General features: G+C 37.7%; 1 protein-coding gene across 1 annotated transcript in view; it reads right to left on the reverse strand.

Annotated features, from left to right (window-relative positions):
• Positions 1–17,564, reverse strand: part of LOC108669124 (synaptogenesis protein syg-2-like) — a 30,963-nt gene that overhangs the window by 7,932 nt on the left and 5,467 nt on the right. The window contains exon 4 of the mRNA XM_047880775.1: positions 6,954–7,064. Coding sequence (XP_047736731.1) covers positions 6,954–7,064 — 111 coding nt within the window. The remainder of the gene's footprint in view (positions 1–6,953; positions 7,065–17,564) is intronic.

The raw sequence follows: 17,564 nt of genomic DNA on the forward strand, positions 1-17,564 counted from the left end.
ATATTTGAAGCAAATGAAGTAAAACAAAAAAATTAAAAACATTCTACATATACGTAATTTCGTTCTATATGCTTATGAAATAGGTTAATAGATTTGACAAAGCGATATCAGAAAAAATTAATTCTTTGGAAAATGTAAAATTTAATTGCGTCACATGAGAATAATTGCTAGACAAGACATCTCCAATCCTTCTATTACATATTGAAGAACTCTGACATGATTGACGTGCATAACTTTTTTACGTGTCACAGTGAGAGACATTTCTGGTTCAACCTGAGTCTGTTGATACGAGAAAATCAATGCAGTTTTTCACTTTTCGTCTTATTTGATTCAATTGAATGTTGAATCAGCACCAGCCCACCTGACCCCTAACCGCAAATTTGATGTAAAGCATCGCGTGACAGGTGAACGGTACAGAAGACCAACAGTGAGTTTTTCTCGACGAAAGAATAGAACTTATTGCTATGATTTTCATGAACATGTCCGTAATTTAATATGTTCTAAATTTTCCGCCCATCAGATAACTGCTTGATGTATAAACCGGTGAGAATCAACACATTGAGCCTTGATTACTTGAATTTATTGTTTAATTAAACCAAAAACAGAATAGAGTATTTCAACGGTCTGGGAAAAAAGTTCACCCGACGCTCGGAACACTCATGATATGATTCAGTACACGACTCGGCCGAGCGCAGTGTGCCATAGCCTATGTCTTCAAAAAACTGACTGCAGACACTGATATATTTAAAGTTTCAATTTCTCATGCCATACGGCGAGCCTGGCTACTGAAAATTTGGTTAATGCCAATGGTCAAAGATGACGATGATTGACGTTGAGTGACACCGCGTACTTGAGAAGTCGCATGAAGTAAAGCCACAACTTATTTATTATTATTTTCCTGAAAAAGTTGTTCAAATGCGTGCATTTAATTTGGTGAAAAACCGTCCACAAACTTGATTTATTGTTTCATAATTGATTTCCCTCTAAATTCTAAAATTATTATCTGCTAACTAGTAACATTTCGTTAGCAGCGTTGTCGCGTGAAATGAACGTGTTTCTTCGATGAAAGTCAGGGCACATGACAGGTGTGCAAATGAGTAGTTAGAGCTGAGGACATTACGCCATTGTAGTCACGTTTGTATATCGTAATAATTTGTAGCTCACATTCCTGCAACCGACATTTGATTGACTATCGAGCGACTTCTGATTGATCAAATGATAATCTGATAAGGTTCATCTATAATTTCAGGGTTCTCACGTAAGTTGACGGTGACACCGAATTTCAAATGGACGCACAACCGCGAAAAGTGCTTCAATTAAGTGCGCATCTTCTAATTGATTATTCATTGAAACACTGGGCAGTCCTGTTAATTTATTCACCTGTGGAAATAAGCGGCTTTGATATTACTCATGTGAGTAATTAATTTAAGCATAGATTAAAAAAATAGAGCTGTTTGGTAACTAATTATTAGATGACTCGCGAGTTGTTTTCCGTTTTTTATTTAAGTCAATGAATAAAAAAACATCCTGTATTCCAGCGTCATACGAGGTAATCGGGTCATAATAGTTTGTAAAGGAGGAGACACCCAGGAGACCAGTTGCCTTTCGTCCCGTTTGCTATTTTTAGAAAATCCCAAGTCAAATAAAAAGCTGGTTTGCTTTTATAGGTACCGATATGTGGTTTATTTTTTCCTTCTGTTGTTTGTTATCTGCATTCCAATTGCAGATAACACAAACCATAAAAGATTATTTGTTTTTGCATGGTAGTTTTGTTTCGTATGTTGAATAATATTAAAACGCCTCATTTTCTTGGTAACAATGATTTATACTTCAGATCTTTAGGACGATGGCGTCAATACATTACTCATCAGGCCCTTGTGATTTTTCAATTTATTTTTTTGTGACTGTTGTTAATGCTTATAAGAGGTTAACTTCGTTTTTATGTAATTGGTTTTCTGTGTTTACACTCCAATAACTAGCGGATGGTTCTTACACAACGTTTATATAGGAGATGGTAGGCGGTATCGGGAAGAGTGATCGAAGATCCTCATTTCCTTCTATCTGGTGCCAATGCTTCAACAGGGCTCGCCTCTGGTCGTTTGTTAATATCTGTGGGTAATATTTTATTTAAAGAAAAGGTAGCTTTTTGTGACTTTTCTGATATGATTTTACCACTTAGGGGCTCCTTAAGTTGCTCCAAGAGACGCACCTTGCTATAGGCTCTTTGTCTCATGATGTTTGCAGAAGATTAGGGTAGTTTCAACAATATCTGGAACTTTAATTGTTGCAGTTTCGTTTGTGCCTTAGTATTTCGCCTTTCACAAAACCTATCAGACAAAATGAGGGCCTCAACATACTGGAACGTTTCTGTTGCTTTGAATGGACGTTTATAAGTTTTTGTATCTATAATACCGCCCTTATTGAAGTTTTTCTCTTTATATATTGTGAGTGAGGTTGAGAAAGTTTAATTCCTGATTGCTGATATCCATCGTGAATTTTAATGACTAGTGTAATGTGTTTTGAAGAACCTTTTGAGGTCATCCTCTACTGCTTTGCTCAGGATGAAAATGTCATCTCTGTATCTCCGATACATAATAAGTTTGAGAATTTTGTCTATAAAGTTTCTCTCCGCAATGAGAGTTGGTACACATACATATATCAGCAATCCCGGGTGAACACTTAGATGCCTGAGCTAAGAGAATTCCCTCCTTATAAAGGGTGTCCCAAAAAAAACGATACCCAACTTTGAATGGCTGTAACTCGAAAAGTAATAGAGTTAAAAATTTTTGGAAAATCAGGATTTGTTTCCTATGTTTTTCTGCATCTCTCCATCAAAAATCAGACAGATCGATATAGCCATAAGCGTTTGATAGAACTTTCAGTGACATGTGCTAAAATCGTGCTTGCGCAAAGTTTTAGTAAGATCATTTTGCATACTCATTACGTTGTCTTGACATGTTTTCTTTTCGCTGTTTGATTTGTAGCGCATTTTCTCATTTATGAAAAAAATGCACTATTGTGCTCGCCATGTCCGTCTGTCCGTCCGTGACTTCATGTTTTCGTCGGCGAGAAAATGCGCTCTCTGTCACTCACTGCAGTGAGTACTGAGTTCCATTTTTTGTATCTTTGGTGAGACAAAAACATGGCAATCTTTGGTGAGAGGAAATCATGACAATCTTTGGTGAGAGGCAATCATGACAATCTTTGGTGAAACACAATCATGACAATCTTTGGTGGGAGACAATCATGGCAATTTTTGGTGAGAGGCAATCATGACAATCTTTGGTGAGACACAATCATGACAATCTTTGGTGAGAAACAATCATGGCAACCTTTGGTGAGACACAATCATGGCAATTTTTGGTGAGAGACAATTATGGCAATCTTTGGTGAGAGAGAATTTCAAAAACAAAGATTGTCTCTCACCAAAGATTGCCATGTTTTTGCCTCACCAAAGATACAAAAAATGTAACTCAGTACTCACTGCAGTGAGTGACAGAGAGCGCATTTTCTCGTCGACGAAAACATGAAGTCACGGACGGACAGACAGACGGGCAGAAGGACGGACGGACAGGACGGACGGACAGACGGACATGGCGAGCACAATAGTGCATTCTTTCATATATGAGAAAATGCGCTAAAAAATAAAACAACGAAAAGAAACATGTCAAGACAACGTAATGAGTATGCAAAATGATCTTACTAAAACTTTGCGCTAGCACAATTTTAGCACATGTCACTGAAAGTTCTATCAAACGCTTATGGCTACATCGATCTGTCTGATTTTTGGTGGAGAGATGCAGAAAAACATAGGGAACAAATTCTGACCTTTAAAATTTTTTTAACTCTATTACTTTTCGAGTTACAGCCATTCAAAGTTGGGTATCGTTTTTTTTGGGACACCCTGTATAACGTTCCATTGAATTCCAGGAAGTTATTTCCGAGAATCAGCGGTAGGATTTCCCTAAGTCCATCGTATTGTTCTTTTTAATTTCATATGGAAAGACGCTAGCATCGTAGGCCTTCAGATTTACGTCGATTGCTCCTCTTAATGGGATGTTGGTATACATGGACACAATATCCATGGATACTAAAAGGACGTTTGTGTGAGATTTTAGCGTTTTTAAATGATTTAGTAGTTCATGACTGTCTCTCAAGTATGTCTTTAGATTTTTTGAGATAGGAGGCAGAAAATAATCCGTAAATTTACTTACCACAGGCAGATGTTATAGGTCTACCCGCAAAAATTGTGTATTTATATATCATGCCCGCAGCATATATATGGTTGGTATCCTCAAATCTTCGCGTTTTTGCTTTAAGATATTTGAGTTTGTTTTGAGCTTTTGAGTTGATTATTTTATTTTTATATCCAACATTGACAAAACGAAAATAATGGTCAGGTACCCAAGTCGAGTGTCGAGTATCTAAGCGGGGTCGTTCTGGGTATAACGAGCTCGTTATGTGTCTTTGTCCAGCTGATTCTGGAGCTAAGCAATTGCAGCATAAGGCCGATGCGATGTTTAAAAACACCGTCAGTGATTTGTTTATAGTTACATTATGAATCTTACTATACGTACAATTGGCTCCTCTCAACTCATTTAGATTGTTTTTGCAGGTGGAAGTAAGCTTGCTTGTAACTTATGGGCATTATTTGCTATATACTCGAACGCATTAGAGTACCGTCATTACAAAATAAATTTTCAGGGCATTTATGTGTTAAAGCAGCATCTAGGGAAACGAATATTCCCCAAGTGTCAGGTCTATTATTAAGTCATGAGCCTATGGGCAGCTTTTCGGGTTTGAAACATTTCAATCAGCTCCGAGATGTTGCTGCTATTGTTATGGAAGGCTTCGGAATAATTAACATAGCCCAAAGGTTATTGATACAGTCTTCGCGCCATGATAAAGTGACGATAAATAACCAGCTACTCTTGCGCAATGCTTCACTACATAAATATAAAGCCCCCATTGGAATACTGACCAATAAAGTAGAAGTAAATGCAACCCTGACCTGCGTATCAGGTCTTTAATCTTTCGCAAAATTGAACAACTTGATGCAAGAAAAACACTCGCAACACACGGCCAGCTAATCAGGCAGGCAATTAGCTCAGCCGTGAACTGGCATTCAGCGGTGATGTTGACGACCTTGTCTGCATGGTGTCACTGAGTTACAAGCCAATATTTGCGGCAGAAATGAGCACGACGTGCATGAAACTCGCATACAAAAAATGCGGATAATGAGCAGTCCGGGAAAATATGAAGTTTTCAAATGTGGTTCCGACAAGGCTGGTCGCTACTACGTGTCGTGAGGGCGATTTCCTGGCTTTATAAAGAAGCCAATATCGGCATCAATATATCTGCTGTGCTCTCAATAGCAACTCAAATATATCGATAAGCCATTACAAGCAATATATAGGGTGGGGGCTTGCGATGACCTGTCCTTTGGAAATGGGTGACGAGATCTCCTTTTCTGCGACTTCTTTTCTAAGGTACTGTGACCCTATAAATTGTTAAGATTGACTGCCACATTTACTACTGCACAATATTTTCATGACCACCGTAAAATGCTATAAATTCTGTTCAACCATTGCTGGATTAATATTGAGCCATTTAATGACTATGGGCATTTTGTATATTTTCAGGTCGAACGCAAATAGTTAACTTTGGAATTCAATGTCAAACTTCTTAGCATATGCATGATTCATTATTAAATCAGAATATTTTTTTTGTTTATGAAATTGTGGTTCACAATGTCTATTTTGTGAGGCCGTTAGTCGGTAGAGACGTTAGGTAAACATTATACCTCCAGAGACCAGCATTAACATTATACTCTGCATCGAACAAAGCTAACCACTACTCGCTCTCTGTACATTCAGTCAGCTTCGATTTAAAGGAAATATACGTACGATTCTCTATATTAGTATAGAACGGAGAGCATCATGCACTATAGAAAATTGAGCTTGTATTATTCGAAAAACACCAGTGAGCGAGTACAAATAAATATAATATTGTTCGTGTTTGTCATGGTATCACTTAATATTTTAATTACACAATAAATTGCTATAGATACACTTTAGGTACATATGATATAATATTCCTATTATTTCATGCAGACGTCACGCCCGACGTCTGCACCAATTCCTTTTACAATCCATATTTGATTCCAAAGCTCAGAAGCGAAATAAAGAGAAAGCTAAAGCGCGGGTACAAACAATAACGACACGGAGACTTTACAATCATGTTGAACCTTTCCTTTGCATTAATTATCAAATAATATATTTCCACAACCTGAATGTAACGCCTTCCTCAAAAGGTTGCTACGCCTAGAACTGTTCAGGAGTAATTCTTGCTCTTGCATGAGGTGCTGATCACTAAGCTAAAGAGAAGGTTCAATAATTGTATACTAATTTCGCTGCGTCGGTTTAACAGTGAAGGAACAGACCAGTTGCAATTATTGAATAAGTCTGCACAAAATAAAGAAAATGAAAATATAACAGGAACGCTGGCAAGGTTGTGACGAATAAATATCAGATAATCAATTGAATACATGAGAAAAAATATGAACTAGGAACACTGAACAGGTAATGCGACTTTAATTGGTGACAGACGCAGGAAAAGTGGCCGGCCGAGTTACGTGTCGGCAGTCTGCTTATTCAAGCAGATGTTGTCATACGAGTCTTAAAAATAAACTATCTGTGTAAAGTTAATGAGCTGCGGCTACACTGCATAACCTGCATAAATCTGTAATAACTTCAATTAAATAACTTCTAATTTACTTTTAAATTGCCTTAGCCTCCCTTGAAAAGAAGAAAAGTTGAGATTATTATGTCACGTCGCCTGTCTACGTACCGTCAGCGGCCTCACGCCTACGCCACGTCTGTCACGTCGCCTGTCTACGTACCGTCAGTGGCCCCACGCCTACGCCACGTCTGTCACGTCGCCTGTCTACGTACCGTCAGTGGCCTCGCAGATGAGCCTCAGTTGGCTGCCCTCGTCGTAGGGCCCCACGACGCCGTAGACGGGCTGGCCGCTGGACAGGAGGATCTCGGGGGGCGATGGCGGGACTGCGGCACATCAAAAATACCTCGTATTGTTGTGTTTAATTTTCTTAAAGCAGTAAATACTAAGACATGTTAACAAAATTTTAAGGTGAAATTATTCTAGAAATTTTCATTAAGGGAAAACGAGCATAGAATTATCTAAAAAGACTGTGTCAATTTATCAGATAGAAGAAAACGCCTTCAAAAGCTTTTAATGGGAGAGCCAAATAAATTTGCTTATATAAAATTAGGCGCGAAATTAAAAAGCGCCTGACTAAAAAAATTCGATTTTCAGAACTTCAAATTTTAAATCTAAGTACTGAGGAATTTTGCCATATCGCCATATAAAAAAACCTTGAAAACACGCTTGACTTACAGCAAGATTAATTCTTTAAAACCAAGCACTGATAGCGTCTGGCTCAATTAACCCACTTAATTGGCGAGGATAGAGTTGCTGATTTGCTGCGACATAAGTAATCATGGTGATAGAAGATAATTCCTGTCACATGCAATAGGAAACAATTATCGGGGTACTGAAAAGAGGGCCCAGATAATAATTTCTCATAACGATGGCACTGAATTTTAGCCGTCATTACCGTAATGCTGCCATTCACTGCCGTCATGGCAGTTCAAGCACCTGCTGGGTGCCACAGCACCGCCGTGCGACCGCTGTCATCAAATGGGAGTCCAGTCATATGAATATAGCCGCGTAATTCACTGCAGTTGTTTATTCACACGTCGAGCGACTGCACAAAACAGCGCCTTCACGATGCCCAATGCAGGTAGTGTGGCGGCAGCGTGAGAGAGCCAGCAATAAGGCATGCGGCCAGAAGCGTGCACATGAGGCAGGGAAGGCGCAGTGAATGTTAGACGTTACTGTTCAGCATGGCAGCATCCATGGGGTATTAATAACAAAACGCCAAAACGCTCCCATCATGACTGCCGTTGCAGTGATACGGCATTCACGCGACTGCCGATTGGCAGGGGGCTGTAGGTATAATGTTGGCACTAACTTTTTACTGGGATTGTCTAGGAATACCCGATCAGAAGTAACACAATTTGGATTGGGTAGAGGGTTACAGAGACACATGAAGGAAAGATTATCATTGACCTTCAGAAGACAATTAAGAAGCGAACTTGAAACTTTAATATAACCGCACCCTATATAATGATTCTCATGTCATAACGTAAGCCTCATGGTCATTTGTTAAGCATCCCAAATTCACTTTATACGGTGAAATCGATTTATTGATTAACGTTATGGCCAGATCCATTCAGAGGTCAAAATAAAAAGTTAATATCATTTAGGACCTGAGCCATTCGCGCATATGCAACAACTTTCTGCATCAGTCAGAAGCGCGGACGACTTTCGGGTCAGATCGTGCAAAACTTTGACAGAGAGTGGCACCGAACCCAAAGTTTGGCATGCGATAATTTCTGTCAATGGCGAAAAACGATCGGAACACACAATGACATTTAATATTTTCCCGAAAACTGGATTATACTCGTAGAAATATAATGTATTAATATTATAGAGATCTGTGTTATATCAATATAATATTAAGCCCACAAGTGCGCATGTTTTCAGAATATTCCGGTTTAATCCTTTTTTAAATTATTGCAACTAGAAATCATTGCCCATATCAGCATATATGTTCGAAGAAACGTGAAGAATGTCACCCGATCAGCTGACCAATAATTTATTCCACTGCAAAAAGTGACCAAATCTGCAGCATCGTATAGAATAGGCTATTGAACAGTACACCTAATGCATTTTGTTCTGTTAACTAAGCACAGCTTTTGAGCGTGAATTCATCTCGAAGCATTGAAATTTCGAATAAAATCAAACAATTTTGTTGAAAATCATCCAATATTTTGATATAAGTTTTTTTATTCAATTTTTTACATGTAAATACCCCGTGATCATTACCAAACACTAACCTTAGCACTGTAAAAATTATTGTCAAACAGTATATAATTGATCCAACAAACTCTATCTTGACTGTCTTACTCATGTTAAATTTAAACATCCTGTCAAGATTTACTCTCGTATTTTTCTCCCTGCCGCCATACGTCCTATCACGCTCGTCGCTGCAGAAACAGTTCGTGACATTGACGATAGAAGCGTTCACAGACAACGCATGTCAATCATTCACAAGAACGACACGCATGCAACTTTATAATGGCGGGGCTCGCGCCTTCTTTTTCTCTGACACGAACAAAACTCACGCATACAGAGGTACTCAAAAAGTTTCACTCTAATAAAAGGGGAATTAGCCTATCGCATTTCAAACAAGAATCTTTCAGAAAAATAAAATAGATCAAATAAAGGTGAAAAACTTACTTGTTGAGTAATAAATTTGAAAGTACGCAGTATGTACAAAATTGTTTTGAGGCCTTGCATACCTTCAATTTATATCATTTGAATAGTGTTTCTTTTCATAGTTTTTAAGACGACAATTCGATCCAAATATATATAGAGCGTATATAGTCTCTGGAAGCAAGTAATTCAATTTAATGTTCAACCTTTTCTTGACACGCTAACCGAGACTAGCTGGGAAGACATTAGTGTTTTTTTAATCGCTAAAATTGATCGTCAATGTCTCCTTAACAGAGCCCACTGTGCTGTGAACAATTGCCAGCAGTTTAGTAACACTTATATTCGAAATTAGTCAGTCAGACATGTGACATTAGTCATGACTGCAATGTATGAAGACAACATGAAACAAGACTGGATTGTCCTCCGATTGGATTTTAATATTTAGAGTATTTCGATGGATTTACGAGAATTTCACTCTGGGCCAGGCAGTTGATAAGATTTGTAAACGAGAAATCTGAGTGAATAATAACTCATGTATAATGTAAATTAATTAACTACGTTGGTGAGAAGTCCGGCCATTAAAAACGCACTTTGAATTGTGACAGTTATTTTCGGATGGAAGGCAATATATATATATATATATATTAGTTAATATTAATGGCTAATGGGGTAAATATTAGCATGTCAATTCATATTATTAATGTCAACATATTAACTAACATTATTAATATTAATTAATAATATTATTTATATTAGTTATTAGTAATATTCTTATTACTGTTATTATTGATAAAAATTATTAAAAGCCAAAAAGGTGCAGCAACCCTGAAGTCTGTGGTTTTGAAATACGTGGAATGACTGCCCATAACCAACAGTATAGCTTCAGCAGAACAGAAGTAGTCAAACAGAAATCTGAAAGCTTAAATATGGCATCTACTTGTTCTGCATGGTGGTGGTGATGGCCTGAGAGAAATTGGAGTGGATAAAACTAAAGAAATCACAAGCTCAACCAGGGAAGAAACCATAAGCACAACCACATGGTAAAAACATGGCAGTGGCTGTGGTGTGCATTCTGGGGCGACCAAGAGAAGATGGAATGTATGAGCGAATGAGGAAAGAGGTAAATGGGAAGGTGCTCTAGAGGCTAGTAGAAATGAAAGTTGAATATTTGAGAAAACATGAAGAAAGAGTTAAGCTACCTTGATCCAGATTGCACGAAGGAACACATGTATAGAATATATGGAGTGCACCTGAACAATTAGGGAACAGAGGTGTTTGGATGAAAGCTGAGACGTTGGGCGCAGGCAAGTTTGTGATCAGTAGAGAGTGACACAATGTGGGAGTGAATGTGGTTAGGCAACAGAATAAATATGATGCGAATGGGACATAAGTGAGCTGGTCCCATCTTACCCCACTGGGGTAAGATGGGATCAGGCTAGGGTAAGACAGAAGCAACTGGTAAATAATTCTTATGTTACAAAGTATTAAATAAAATTACAAACCTGATATTCAATATTATCCATCTAGAAACACATCGTTTAATTAAACAGCCACTTGTTACTGTTTTTTGTTGCAGGAAGGCGACTCTAATGTCACATTACAGTTTTTGCGACGAGAAAACTTTGTTAACCCTTTAACATCACATTTTTTTAAAGCACTTACAAAAAAATTTTCTTATTATTTATTGTGATTACGGTCAGTAAGTAGTGTATATAGATGAGTACGTAACATTGAAAATTGTATATTGAAGAAATATAAGGCAACATTTCAGTCTACTTGCTCATACGAGACCCTGACATTAAACGCGACCGTATGATCCATTTAGTCTTTTAAGCACAAAATATGAATGATATTATATAGCTGGCATAGTTAATTATCATTTTATACATTACTTTTGCTAGAAACAACAGGAAGTTGGAGAAACTTGCAAGAAACTCTAGTATTTTAGCAAAAATGCCTTTTTCGAGATTAAAATTTTAAAAGAAATTTTTTGTTTTTCCAACATCCTTGATGCTGGGAAAACAACCACTCTTGCGTTCTGCAGCTCACTAATGGGAAGAGACATCTCTACTTTCTCCATCCCCTTAATTAATGTAATATACAATAGTATGTTAAATTTTTCTAATTAAAAAAGGTAATAAGTTAGAATGGTTATTTTGAGCAAAAGATGAAAATTTTGACCAAAATACTCTATGTATACTTATGCAAAATAGTATATTCATTCAAAAGCAATTTTTGATAAACTGTGGGGGGCAAGATAGGACCGTTTGTGGGGTAAGACAGGACCTTTTGTAGGTTGAGATAGGACCACTTGTGTGGTAAAACAGGATGATTTAGTGGTCCCATCTTACCCCATGTCCAGTCCTTTTTTACCCCATTTTAGAATAGATGTCTGCAGGCAGTGATGGTAGCAGGTAGGAATTCTTGGTATATCTCAAAAGTTGCTTGTTACTTGAGGTTACATGACTACATCCACAAACCTGGCCAAAAATATTTTTTTAATCAGACAGAGCTTATTTCCGAAATAGGGGTTAACTATTTTGTGACCCTTCTTTACATAGGTTTTCTTTACAAATTAAACAAAAAATCATCATTGGCAGAACAGGATTGAAAGAAACACTGAAATGACATGCAATGATTGCTCTAACATATTCTTCCATCAAATTAAATTCAGTGCAATTAGAATGCATGCCATGGGCCGGTCCTTTCTTACCCCATGAAGGCTGCGATCCTGTCTTACCCCATTTGACTATACCTTTGATTCAATGCCAACCGATTCTGATAATAAATTATAGTTGTAGCGTTGAATTGAACTTAAGCGACAAGCTAGAAAAAGTTCCGAAAGTAGAACAACAACTTTTCAAAGGTCTGATCAATATTAAAACACACACAAAAAAACAAAGGATTATTTACAGCTTCTCTTGTGTTGATCACTGATGTGACCTTAAACATTTTGTTAATCAACTGTAGACTGTTTTATGATTCAGTGCCATGTTAAAATCCAAATTTTTTTTATAATACAGAATTTTTTTAAAATAAACTAACTATTATTAAAGGAAATATATATTCCCCATCATTAGAAGTTTCAGCTACTGAAACTGCTATAATCCAACTGGACTTCTTGTGAATTAATTGATTCCTATTCACCTTCCATAGTGTAACGCATTTAATCATTTGATATATAAAATAAAATAGTCGGAAAATAGAGCAAAGTTCATCAACTTCTGGAGACATATAAACAAGACTTTTCAAACTCTAGGAAACTAAAAACTGGATAATTTTTCCTACTTAAAACATCGCCGTATGAAAGGCTAAACATTCTTATAAGGCTAAGCACCAGGGCTGTTTAATTCGTAACATGATCGAACTTCATATCAATATCAATGTTAATTAGTTGTGTGTTACTTCAGTTGTATCGCACCATACGCATTATCACCTTTTCTATCATTTATGTTTAAAAAAATATGAAATTTACTAACGCCAACGTTCCAAGAGGGATATCAGAGAACGGACAGATTAGACAAAATTACAGAATCAATCATCGTTGGCTCTCGCAAAACAAACTGCGGATTGCGCAATTATGTTGTGACGTTGCGGTACGTCGACTGAGAAGACATTGAACTGAGAAGTCTTTTATTGGAGAAAAAAGATCTAAGATTAGAGTGACAATTGACACACTGAAGGCAAATAAAATTCTTATGAACCGAGGTCAACACGAAGTCTAACCGGATATCATCGAACGAATGTGCCGGGATTAATATACTGCATTCAAAGTCACACATCTGAGCAGTGACAGCATGTAAAGCAAAGTCCCGTGGCAGGAAGGTTACATGCCTTTAGCTCCCCGAGACGCTGGTAAGTTATACAGAAGTTATCATGAGTCAGGGTTGCAATTAGCCTGGCTAACTCCAGCAAACTGGCCGTCTGAACAGGGCTCCGCTTGTCTTGGAGTGAACGTTATAAGAACAGCGAATTTGCTAAATATCTTCAATTTCTTGAGCTTAATATGTTTGACTTCAGATATGATTCTGTTCCGAGACTTGGATCTTTTCTGATACTTTCATACTGGAAGACAAAATGCAATTCCTCTCTTTTATTAGTACAGCGGGGGCAAGTCACGGCAGAAATTTCCAAACGCAACTTTCATTAAAAATGTATAGGATAAATTAAATAAAATTAAATTAAGAAACATAATTAGGATTTTCGAAATTAAAGAAAAAATAACCCTCCATGTATTTTTGTAACTTATGGAGGCAATAACTGTTACCAGCTGCAATTTTCTCGTATGATCGTCTCCAGACATCTTCAGGTATTGACATTCATACAGTATAAGTGAATGCGTGCACGGCTTAGGTTTCTTCTCATGCGATCTTCAAATACTTCCTAGGATATGCTTGTTACGAACTATAGGCTTTTAGGTGAACGTTTCAGTAACTGCCAACAGGGGACAACAATGAGCAGTCATATCGGCTCCTGCACGAACAAGAATCCAGACCAACGTACTGTGACAAGCCTTCTTCGTATAAAAGTTGCTATCTAGAAACTTTAGTAGGATTTATAAAGCACCTAAAGCTCCCGACAAATCTGCAATCGCTGCCGTGCATCAAGTCACGGCCAATCAGACACATAAGTTACGTGACTTAATGCACAGAAGCCAAATTTACGCGTCACGGCCCGACAGATCCTCGCTAATTGCGGGCTAATTTCTTGCGAGAAGTTCTCATTAGAGCCGCAATAACTTCGTAGGTTTGGAGCCGAGCATTCCAGGCCTACGAGATAATTCTGAGACTTCAAAATTTAACTTTGGGCGTTGAATGAATCCTTGAACGTTTCATTCATGGCGGTAAAACATGTTTCAGCGGCGGTAAAGCAAACTTCAACAGTAACATCTGCTAACCCTATCAAAGTTTTGATACCTGTCAGCCGCTGGCTCAGTGACACTATATTCGGCTTAGGGGCGAATCACGCGCTTAGAGGCGACCTAACAGCATTCAGCGACTATTCACGAGCCGATTGCGGGAGTCGATTGCACGATAGGCCGAATATACGAAGTCAGACCGAAAAACACAGCTGGCCAGCAGGCTTCTGGAGGCAGACGCTGTTATTTGAGCGAACCATGACCATCTCCCGCTCATCATATGGCGTCGATGTATGTGCGTACATGCGTACGTTTGTCAAGGCATATGATGGAACGAAATGAGAATTGATTTTACTAATTTTTTAAGCTTACGTGTTGTAAGATAATAATTTTATTATTTGTAGGATAAAAATAGCTGGATTTATTTATCTTTAAAAACTTGAAGGCATGGAAATATGATTAAGAGGTGCAAGAGCAGAAAAATACTTGATATGTACGTGGCAGTAAAAAGTAATTCTTGTAGCTCCAAGAGATAAATTTCTAATTCTTGTCATAACATACATAACTAATACGTAAGCTGTTAATCGGCAGGAAAAGCAACAGATGGACTTTCGGTTATGCATTCAGGGCCTACAAGCATTTTATTAAATGTTCAGGTCGCTATGATCTGGGATGAAACTGCTTGATATTGTGATGACAGGGTATTGCCTGATAACGGGCATTAAACAATGTACCTTCGGTTATTCAAACAAGGTCTAAAAAAATTCAATATTTTTAGGTGATGTTCACAATTGCATCATATTGTGGTGCGGTTCAAATAATTCCTTCAGTGAATTATGATCGTTTTATTCAATGGCGGTTACTGGGCGTGAGTGTCATACATAGCGTACATAACTCTGCTCAGGCACCTAACTACTTTTTGAACGAATTAAAAAAAAAGGTTAGTCATTAGTTCAAACAACCTCGATGACTAAACCTGGTCAATGCTTTACCGTTCTTGTTTCTCATAGTAACTTTATCATGATCGCAGGACAAAATTTGTGGCTAGCTTCGTTAAATGTTTAAATATTATTCGTGTTTAACGTGATGCAGCTTGAGGCAGTGAGTTTATAATTACATGACGTTGACGTTACACGTTCGTTTGCGGCGGCAGCGGCGACCGGCTTAGTTCACAACTTCACTCGTTGTACACTTGTACTAGTGATGATCGCGCGCCGAACGGCGAACGTTGTCATTTCAATCCTGTATTCGTAGTGGGAAAAGTGAAGTTGTGAAGTATTAGAATTGAAAATTACAGATTTTAAAAGCTGAACATTATTAGAAACTAGAAATTTATTCGTTTTCCTGTTCAACGGTTCTGCAAGTGGAGTTCATTGAGAAACACCACACCGATACCGGCATTACTGGAATAAAGTGGTGCCATGATGCCGGCATTCTACTTCGTTTAGAAGATTCCGGAGCTGGCAGTAATGAAATTTTTAACTCGAAGTATATGTTGTTAGGGAACGCCTTTCAATGTAATAACTTCATCGATAGCTAGGTTCGTGTATTGTCATTTTGTTTTGGAGTGAACTATTTCTTGTCATTGTCATGTGATCCACCACAGAGGTTAGTACTTGCATTGTTTATCGTGTGTTAATATAGTGGGGGCCTTCTTGGTGATGTTTAATATTATCATTTATATTAGTTTTTATTTATGTGTAATATATTCCTTTGTTAGAGTTCCGTTAATCCAAGTCCTCAATTTGTATTTATTCGTGTTTTTCAGCGGGGCTCTGAACTTAGGACATTCTTACGAGTTGAAAGGCAAGGGCTAGAAAGATACACGGTTTATAGTTTTATAATTTGTATTCTTGTATTTATAGTTCTTTTGTTCGGGGTCAAAGAAATACTATTTAATTCATTAGTCCTAACAATGTTGACATGATCATGATATTTTAGCTGCTCGTGTCCATATACTTCAGGTTTTAATTTTGTACGCATATTTTGTGTACCAAACCTTCTTGCCGGATTTCCGAAATTTCCACTCCTTCCCCCCCCTCCATAATCTCCAAAAAAGGGGGAAGTTTGGTAAAAGAATTGCCTAAAATGAGGTTGCGGAAACGATCACAGCTCAAACTCAGATCAATGTGCTTGATTTCAGAAGAAAGGTAAAAGATTGGAGTGTGTTTGGGATTTCGAACGATTTTTCGTCGTGTCAAAACTTCATCCCTAAATTGGGGGTCAAAGTTAACCCTGAAAATTTTGTTTTCGGCCATTTTTCGGTGGGTTTTCAACTCTCACGGCCAAACCGCAAGGATTTTTAAATTCTGAGGACATATTCTCTAAGCGTCTCAACGAGATACACTATATATTATTACCAGATTTCCGAAAAAATTAAAATCACAAAGTTGTGAGCCAAACTTTGATCAACTTTTTACCAACTTTTTCACTTTTTTCCTCATAACTCTACGGAAAATTTTTGTAGATTTTTTCAACAACTCTAATAATAAAGCACAAGTCTTTGCCTTTGATTTGGACCTTATTTCATGTTCTTAGCTTGTATATAACTCGAGATATGATTTTTCAAAGAGGACAAGAATTGACCAAATTTTAGTCGAAATCGCGTAACTTCGAGAGTTTGCCTGAACGTGTTCAACGTCTTCACTCGTAAGATTATTGTGCGAGCTCAGCATTTTTATAAGCGTTCTGAAAGTTGCTTTCAACAGAGGATAAAATTGCGCTAATTGCTGTGTATATCACTTATTTTCAAAAAAATATTTCTTTAAGAAACTTGATGATTAAAATTAGACCAAAAATTTGCTTTTTTCACTTTTTGAGCAATATTTAGGCAACTTAATTTTGACTTAAAGACATCATTCTTACATGATTACCTGCTGCAGCTCTTTAGAATTAATAATGCGAAAGAAAAACTTTCAAAAGTTCTGTAAAAACGGTTTTCGTGAAACTCCGAGCCGTGTTTTTGTCATGCGTGCCCGAACTGCTTTTTTGGCTTTTTCAAGGTCTTTTAAATCGGTAATGACCAGGATTGAAGAAAATGTACAATGAAAAGAAAACAAAATTTATCTTTTAATGGCCCCGAGTGTTGAGCTCGGGGCCCTGACGTTCCCTCGATATCTGCCGTCAAACAGGACCTCAACTAGAATTGCGCTCAAGCCGTTATTACGACGTTCGATAACCACCGGCGCAGGAGTAGGCAGTGATCGTAAATGCGACTAGTAAATGCGACGCTGTTTACTTTGATAGAAGAAAGCGACACCTAGGTTATTGAAGTTAGGAGTATTTAGGCCGGAGTTCGCATTTCCAACACGTTCAATGAGTGTTGGAAATGCGAACTCCGGCCACA

This window comes from Hyalella azteca, unplaced genomic scaffold (assembly GCF_000764305.2).
Source record: "Hyalella azteca isolate HAZT.00-mixed unplaced genomic scaffold, Hazt_2.0.2 contig6188, whole genome shotgun sequence".
NCBI lineage: Eukaryota > Metazoa > Arthropoda > Malacostraca > Amphipoda > Hyalellidae > Hyalella > Hyalella azteca.